Raw genomic sequence first — 8,656 nt, 5'->3', positions numbered from 1 at the left:
GAGCTCCGGGACTACACATGTATGTAAAGGACTACATCTATGTTTATATCTAAAGGACTATCCATCACCTTGCAAGCCTTAACAGACTCGCCACTCGTCTCATCTCCCAGGAGACAGAGTCCAGTCAATAGAATTAAATTATATATGTGTATCTTTGTGTAATATACGTGTGTATTTTTGTGTATTATATGTGTGTGTTTTTGTGTATTACCCCTCTCTCGAGCATCATTTCCCTAAAATTATCAATTCGATGCTCCAGGGGGAGAAGATCCACTTCTCCTGGACGGCGGACGAGAGACAAAGACTCCTCTGTTCTATAGACAGACGGACATGAAGACAGAAAAGAAGACAGACAAACAGGCAGGAAGAAAGACACACACATAGACAGACAGATAGGGAAAGAGAGAGACGGATAGACAGGTTATTTTCTTGAGAATCCTTCAAACTGAAACAAAATCTTTGACCTCTGCAATCTGATTGGCTCAGACTCACTTGTTCCTTTTGGAGATGTGTTCATCATCTTCATCTTCATCGTTACCATGGAGACCAGGCAATTGACAGCTGGAGCGGATGTCTGTCAGAAACAGAGTTCATCAGTTTGTTCTTTTTTTTTACTAATTACTAAAAAATGAGTTGTAATGTTTCATAGACCATATCAGAAGAATGACTTGATGTGAACAACTGGCCGTAGTTTTGAAATGAGGAGGTACGCATAATCATCAAAACATATGATTTCTGGTAAAAATGAAGGTTGGACCTATATGTCCTGTCGTGTAGTGCCTTGGAGGGTCTCTGATAGACCTAATATAGTGTTAGGAACAGCAACATGTCCCCCCCCGGCCAGTCAAACTGAGGATGTCATTTCCTTTAGTATGTCACCCAACTAGCTGGCGACTAGCACTCCCATGCAAACGTTAGCCAAAGAGATGACATAGGCATCAAACATGCATGGTAAATAAAGGAGATGGCAACTACCGCTACCATGCTAATGTTAGCCAAAGAGATGACATAGGCATCAAACATGCACGTTAGATAAGGAAGATGCAGACTTGCGCTCATATGCTAATAATAGCTAAACAAATGACAGAGGTATCAAACATTCATGGCAGAGATGTTGCTGTAAAAAAACAGGAAGTTCACGTATCTTCATTTAAAGATTTACTGAACAAAATTCTCTTGTTGTTCAACAACCAGACTGGGTCGGGGTTATCCATCTCGTCTCTTCTGACCCTAACCGTTGATCTACGTCCTTCAGAGTGAAGGGTTATCTATCGTCTCTTCTGTTCCACGTCTTTCAGAGTGAAGGGTTATCAATCGTCTCTTCTGTTCTACGTCCTTCAGAGTGAAGGGTTATGTATCGTCTCTTCTGTTCTACGTCCTTCAGAGTGAAGGGTTATCTATCGTCTCTTCTGTTCTACGTCCTTCAGAGTGAAGGGTTATCTATTGTCTCTTCTGTTCTACGTCCTTCAGAGTGAAGGGTTATCAATTGTCTCTTCTGTTCCACGTCTTTGAGATTGAAGGGTTATCAATCGTCTCTTCTGTTCTATGTCCTTCAGAGTGAAGGGTTATATATCGTCTCTTCTGTTCTACGTCCTTCAGGGTAAAGGGTTATCTATCGTCTCTTCTGTTCTACGTCCTTCAGGGTAAAGGGTTGTCTATCGTCTCTTCTGTTCTACGTCTTTCAGAGTGAAGGATTATCTATCGTCTCTTCTGACCCTAACCGTTGGGTTCTATTTTTAGTGGCTGTGTTCTCTAAGTTGATGTTTTATATATTGTCTATCTTTTGATCTTTTTGCCTTGGATTTAATCATCCACCATGTTGTTTTAGTTGATGTTTTGTCCATTTTTATTTTCTTGTCCATGTAGCATCTTCCTGTCCAACACAAATTTCTCCAAAGATGCAACAGGGTCTATCATATCAGGAAGTTATTATTATCACTACTATTATTAATACTACTACTACTACTACTACTACTGTTATTATTATTATTATTATTAGTAGTTGTAGTATCGTGTATGCATCAGTCAAACTCTGTGATTGGTCTATTAGTCAACAGGTTGATTGACAGACAGGCAGACGCTTTCTTCTTTCTCTTGTGGGGCGGGTCCATGATGATACGGCTGATGTCTCGACAAATCAACTCCTGCGGTCTTTCCCAGACAGACAGTTGCATTGTGGGATTGAAGAAGAAGACCCGGTCATCTCCGGTCCACACAACACACCTGAAATCACACACATACACACAAATACACACGCACACACACACACGCACACATACACACACATCCACCATCCATCTGTTCACGTAGTCATGGCAACAGGCTTCGTGCTTTAAACATCAAAGTTGCAAGAGAAACAGTAACGTTCAGGGGGAAAAACATCAATAACCATCAAAAACAACACACTGTAGTGTGTGTGTGTGTGTGTGTTTGTGTTGCAGCAGCAGTTACCATGGCGACCCCGGCACAGGTGTGGAAGCAACAGGAAGTTTGTCTTTCGTTCTTTCTTCACTTCCCTCCTCCTCTTCTCTTCCGTCTACAGAAATACACTGCACACACACACACACACACACACACACACACACACACACACAGTATATATTATCCCTCATTAATGATTGCATGACCCCTCAGATTTCTCTGCTGACCCTCTGAGTGTCCCAAGCCTTAGTTTGGGCCCCCCTGGACTAAAGTAACTAACTGTTTGTATATATGTATATATATATTGGGAACTATGGCTACCAGTAGCCCCGCCTCCTGTGTTATACCTGCTTTTTGTGGTCCGTTGGTCTCTCTGTTCTCAGCAGAAATGCTCCTCTGCTGTAAGACACGTTACATCCACTCTTCCGCCTCTCTGATGGACACACAGAATAAAACTTTATTTAAACATTCAGTGGATTGTTATGGGTAGCAGGGGAAGGAGGACCAAAACGCAGGTTTGCAGGTGAACACAGGGTTATTTATTGGGAAAAAACGGAAAACAGTCCACAAGGGAATCAATGTCCAAAAATCCAAAGCGTGAAGTCCACAGGGGTATAGTGGAAAAAAGGGCAAAAAACAGACAGGAATACGGGAAGGCAGCAGATGACAGTATCAACAGGCCAACAAACTAGACAACAGTACAAACTAGCAGGACAAACTGGCAAAAGCACCTGACAAAGCACAAGGGAACACAGGGGTTATCTACAAGAGGTAACAAGGTAACAGCAAACAGGTGAGACGTCAAGTGAAACATATTAGGGTTGGGCAAGACAATCAGAGCAACAAAAGTAAAGCTTGGCAAGACGAGACAGAACAGGAAACCTGACTATCAACATGAAACAGGAAGCAGAACGAACAGACACTTACCGGGGAACACGAGACAGGATCAACAACACAAGACCAGGGACAAGACTAAGAAACAAACACAAGGTGGCAATAAGGGAAAAATGATCAAAGCAAGACCGCAACCCATGACAGTGGATATATATATATATATAAATATATATATATATATATATATATATATATATATATATATATATATATATATATATATATATATATATATATATGAAGAGAGGGACGGTAGGAGGACATAGGAACAGACGTAGGACAGAAGGATGGACGGAGGACAGGTCTTACTGTGTCTGTAATTTGTCAGCAGAGTGAATCTGGAAGAAAACCCTGAAGAGAAGAAGGGATGAACTTCCTTCATCACCTGGAGAAGAAGAGGACAGTTTTAGACAGAGAGACAGACAGGGAGAGGGAGACAGAGAGACAGACAGCGATGGAGAGATAGACAAAGAGAGAGAGAGAAAGAGAGACAGAGAGAGAGGTACATACCTTGACAGTTAAGGCTGGCCAACTCTCTCTGCTGAGCTGTAAGAGAAACATGTTTTCCTTCCTCTACATTCATCCCCTGCTATATACTGTATATACTTCATAAACAGTATATATACTTTGTATACAGTATATATACATTATACAAAGTGTATATACTGTAAATACAGTATATACAGTATGTGTAAATTACATACAGTATGAAACTGTATATACTATATATAACCAGAGCACTACGCTCCCAAAATGCAGGTTTACTTGTGGTTCCTAGAGTCTCTAAAAGTAGAACGGGAGTCAGAGAATTCAACTATCAGGCTCCTCTCCTGTGGAACCAGGTTCCAGTCTGGGTCCAGGGACCAGAGCGTTCAAATATCAGGCTCCTCTCCTGTGGAACCAGGTTCCAGTCTGAGTCTAGGGACCAGAGCCTTCAGCTATCAGGCTCCTTTCCTGTGGAACCAGGTTCCAGTCTGGGTTCAGGAGGCAGACACCATCTCCACATTTAAGAGTAGGCTTAAGACTGCCCTCTTTGATAGAGCTTATACTTAGGACTGGCTCAGGAGAGTCCTGAACCAGCCCTTAGTTACGCCGCTATAGACCTAGACTGCTAGGGGACATTCCATGATGCACTTAGCACCTCTCTTTTCCTCCTTCTCTCCATCTTTATGCAACCTCATCCCATTAGTACATGTTACTAACTCAACTTCTTCCCTTTCCCAGAGTCTGGTCTCTCTCGCCCCTCTCCTCCTATCCCTTCCTGCAGGTGTTTCTGGCTCTGGATCTGTGGTTGGAATCACCTGCTGCATGTTCCTGCTCAACACCCTCTGCTACAATTCTCAATGTGTCTCTCTCAATGTCTCTCTCTCTCTGTCTGTCTCTGTCTATCTGTCTGTCTGTCTGTCTTTGTATTTCTCTCACCCCCAACCGGTCATGGCAGATGCCCCCTCCTACCCTAAGCAATGGTTCTGCTCCAAGTTTCTGTCTTTTAAAGGAAGTGTTTCCTTGCCTCTGCGGCCTAGTGCTTGCTCTTGGTGGGAACTGTTGGGTTTCTGTAAATAACATCCCAGAGTCCGGTCTAGACCTGCTCTTTGTCAAAAGACCTGGGAGACAAACAACATCCCAGAGTCCGGTGTAGACCTGCTCTTTATGGAAAGACCTGGGAGATAAATAATATCTCAGAGCCCGCTCTAGACCTGTAATGTACTTGTGTAATGTACTTTAATGTACTATGTGAAGTACTTATTGTACTTGTGAAGTATTTTCATGTACCTGTGTGGGTGGCGACAGACCTCTATCCAGGCAGATGATTGGCCGACACCACGCCCCTCTTTGCCAGTGATTGGTCAGAACTATCGGAGACACCAGGTTGTTCCGCTGAATGTGAAACTCCGCCCACTTCCAGGAAGCTCCGCCTACAGAATTGCATCATCATTTTAGTAGTCCTGAATGTCCACACTAGAGCGGGACTCCCAGGAGACAGGGTACTCCAGCGGCAGTCCCGTGGTATGGGGGGTCTATGTACTACTACATAGTTTACCTTGGTCAGAGGTTAGGTCTACTACTGGTCTACCTGGGTCAGAGGTTAGGCCTACTACCCATCTACCTGGGTCAAAGGTTAGGCCTTTAGACTAGTAGTAGACCTAACCTCTGACCCAAGTAGACCAGTAGTAGACCAAACCTCTGACCCAGGTACACCACTAGTAAACCTAACCCCCCATGATTGTGAAGATGTGTATGAGTGTGCAGAAGTGTGTGTGTGTGTATGTGTGTAGATGTGTGTGAGTGTGTAGGTGTGTAGATGTGTGTGTGTGTGTTTAGATGTGCATGAGTGTGTAGATGTGTGTGACTGTGTAGAAGTGTGTGTGTGTGTTAGTGTGTAGATGTGGGTGTAAATATGTGTGTAGTTGTGTGTGAGTGTGTAGATGTGTGTGAGTTGTAGATGTATGTGTGCGTGTGTGTATTTGTGTGTGTGTGTCCTATCACCCTCTTATTCTCGTCTCTCACTTGTTTTCAGTCAGGGTTTGAAAAGAGGATCCATCTGCATTAGAATGGGAGTGTGTGTGTGTGTGTGCGTGTGTGTGTGTAGCTCAATTTTGGTAATAGTGTCTCAATCTCATTTCTTGACTTTCTCTCTTCATCTGTTCTATATAATCCTGTTATTTCTTTGTTCCTCTACCTTTTCTATATTATCCTCCCTCCTCTACTCCCCACTTCTTACCCCCCTCCCCCTCTTTTCTACCCATTTCATACCCCCCCCAATCCCCCCTTCTTACCCCCCCACGGTTTCCTAACCTACCTAACCCCATGAAGAAGAGATGGGCACGACCCTAACCCATGAAAAAGAGATGGGCATGACCCTAAACCTAACCCCATGAAGAAGGGATGGGCATTACCCTAACCCATGAAGAAGAGATGGGCACGACCCTAATCCATGAAGAAGAGATGGGCATGACCCTAACCCTAACACACACACACACACACACGAGGAAACAGCTGATGAAGCAACAAGCAGAAAGAACAAAGTCAATAAACTGATGAGATAAATTCACTGTGTGTGTGTGTTTTTCTCTGTGTGTTTGCGTTTTTGTGTGTGTCTTTATATGTGTGTGTCACAGTGTCTCAGTGTCTGTCCTGCAGGTGGTGTTGTGATTAACCCGCCTGTCCTTAGCGTTTCTTAGTGTATCCCAGCGTGTCCCACCCTGTCCTCAACGTGTCTCAGTGTGTCTTAGCGTGACCCAGCGTCTGTCCTCATTGTGTGAGATATTTTGACAGACACATGATGAAAATGTCTTTTATTATTTAAAATGCTAAACTACAGCACCTTTTATTTCATCTTTAATCCACAGAGTGTTGTTCATTCATCAGAGAAGATTTATAAATAAAGATGATTTCTTTCTGTTCGTCAGCAGCCAGGATCGTCCGTCCCATCCAGTCAATTTCTGATGTTTGTCTGTCCCATCCAGTCACTTTCTGATGTTTGTCTGTCCCATCCGGTCATTTTAACATGTTTGTCTGTCCCATCCGGTCATTTTAACCCTGGGGGCCCTGAGGCCATTTTTACAGTTTATTTTCCGTCTGGATTTATTTTATAAAAAAGCTTGTAAAACATCAACCCTGTGGTTGATGTTATGGGTTGGTATGGGTATGGGTTACTGGGTTATTAGAATATTTGGGTTGCAGTGAGGTCACTTGCATTTAAAAAATGGTTGTAGGGCCTTAAAGATAAATAAATAAATAAAACGGAACAAGAATCTTCCAGATATGTATTGATATCACAGACAGATAAGTAATAAATAAGCCATTTTACTTTCTAAAAGTCTTCTCATATGTCTTGGGAGTCACACTGTGAAGAAATAATCATTATAACTTATACAGTTAACAAAATACATGCATTTTTTCAAAGAAAGTCAAGATGCTTTTGCTCTCATGACATTTACTTATGCCAATAATAACATAATAATGTCATATTTATTAATATTACACCCACAACAATGCTATACAAGCAAATGTGTGTCTAAATAGTGCACAATTTGGCCTTTCATAGAATCTATAGGCCTTTTTGTCCCCTCTGGCCTTCCATACAAGAGGGGTGACTTTATCTCCCATATATGGGCATGTACTTCCTGAAAAAAAAAAAAAAAAAAAATACAGGAGAGAGAGAGAGAGACAAAGAGCAAAGGCACCAGCGGCACAAATCAGCCAAAACGCGATGAATTATGGACATAAAATGGATCAATCTTGGATATAACAGTGTGGATTTAAAGCCCAAAGAGGCTGAAGTTCCAGGCCAGATAGAAAATCCCCTGTAGAGGCTAGAAAGACACGGAAAAGACCGCCGTAATCGCGGAAGCATCAGGATTTAAACGCAACCAGAGGTAAGCCAATCGCTTGTATGGTTCAAAAGTTATTAAACTATAAATCAGAGGTGCTTTTTTACTCGTCGGCGAGTGTCTCGGGCTCAGAGGGTTAACATGTTTGTCTGTCCCACCCGGATATTTTAAGATGTTTGTCTGTCCCATCCGGTTATTTTAACATGTTTGTCTATCCCATCCGGTCATTTTATGATGTTTGTCTGTCCCATCCGGTCATTTTAAGATGTTTGTCTGTCCCATCTGTTCATTTTCTGATGTCTGTCCCATCCGGTCTCTTTCACATGTTTGTCTGTCTCACCAACACGTCCCATCTTGTGTCTTCTGAATGATTTATTGATATTTATTGTTTGACACTTTTTATTTTTAAGCACTTTTAACCCTCGTGTTGTCATACATATATGTGTAAACATATATATGAATTATTTTTCTTTGGTATTGGGTCCATTGGTTCTTTTAACCCGCTTTAATCTTATTTTAAACACAAGACTTTTCTTTAAGGTTGTTTTGGGGCATTTTGTCCTTTAACCTGTTCAGTAACACTTGAAAATATATGTTTTTCTCGCCTAAATTTTTACCCTTAAAAAAGTGCTGCAGTTTCCACATGCTTTGACCTCTGGGATGACCCTGAGTTCATTGGGAAGTTAACACTCTCAACTTGTTGTTTCTAGTGGAAGTGTGACACTAGGCCTTACTGACACAGAGCTGCAGAGGTTAGAACACAGAATTTCTATTTCCGTCCAAGTAAATCATCTGAAAAATTAATAAAAAGCACTACTGTAAGCATATTATAGGGGCTATATACTAAAATAGTACCCTAGCCTCATGTCTCAACTTAGAACAGAAAAAATCCAGAAAAAAATGACGTATAAAATGGATTTTATATGAAGGTATTTCTACAGATGTGTCTGTGCGTTTGTCTTATTTCTTATTTCTAAAAAAGCCCAAAAAGTGCTAAATACAAAACT

General features: G+C 41.9%; 1 protein-coding gene across 1 annotated transcript in view; it reads right to left on the bottom strand.

Moving 5' to 3' along the window:
* The window catches only part of LOC117941426 (transcription elongation regulator 1-like protein), a 35,034-nt gene that overhangs the window by 5,979 nt on the left and 20,399 nt on the right, over positions 1-8,656 (bottom strand). Inside the window, exons 6-12 of the mRNA XM_034866450.1 lie at positions 5,089-5,231; positions 3,625-3,700; positions 2,769-2,854; positions 2,452-2,549; positions 2,072-2,223; positions 493-574; positions 212-314 (exon numbers count right to left, since the gene is read on the bottom strand). Of these exons, the coding sequence (XP_034722341.1) occupies positions 212-314; positions 493-574; positions 2,072-2,223; positions 2,452-2,549; positions 2,769-2,854; positions 3,625-3,700; positions 5,089-5,231 (740 nt within the window). The remainder of the gene's footprint in view (positions 1-211; positions 315-492; positions 575-2,071; positions 2,224-2,451; positions 2,550-2,768; positions 2,855-3,624; positions 3,701-5,088; positions 5,232-8,656) is intronic.

This window comes from Etheostoma cragini, unplaced genomic scaffold (genome assembly GCF_013103735.1).
Source record: "Etheostoma cragini isolate CJK2018 unplaced genomic scaffold, CSU_Ecrag_1.0 ScbMSFa_720, whole genome shotgun sequence".
NCBI lineage: Eukaryota > Metazoa > Chordata > Actinopteri > Perciformes > Percidae > Etheostoma > Etheostoma cragini.
Note: the sequence above shows the minus strand (reverse complement) of the source record. Positions and strands in the feature narration are given on the sequence as shown.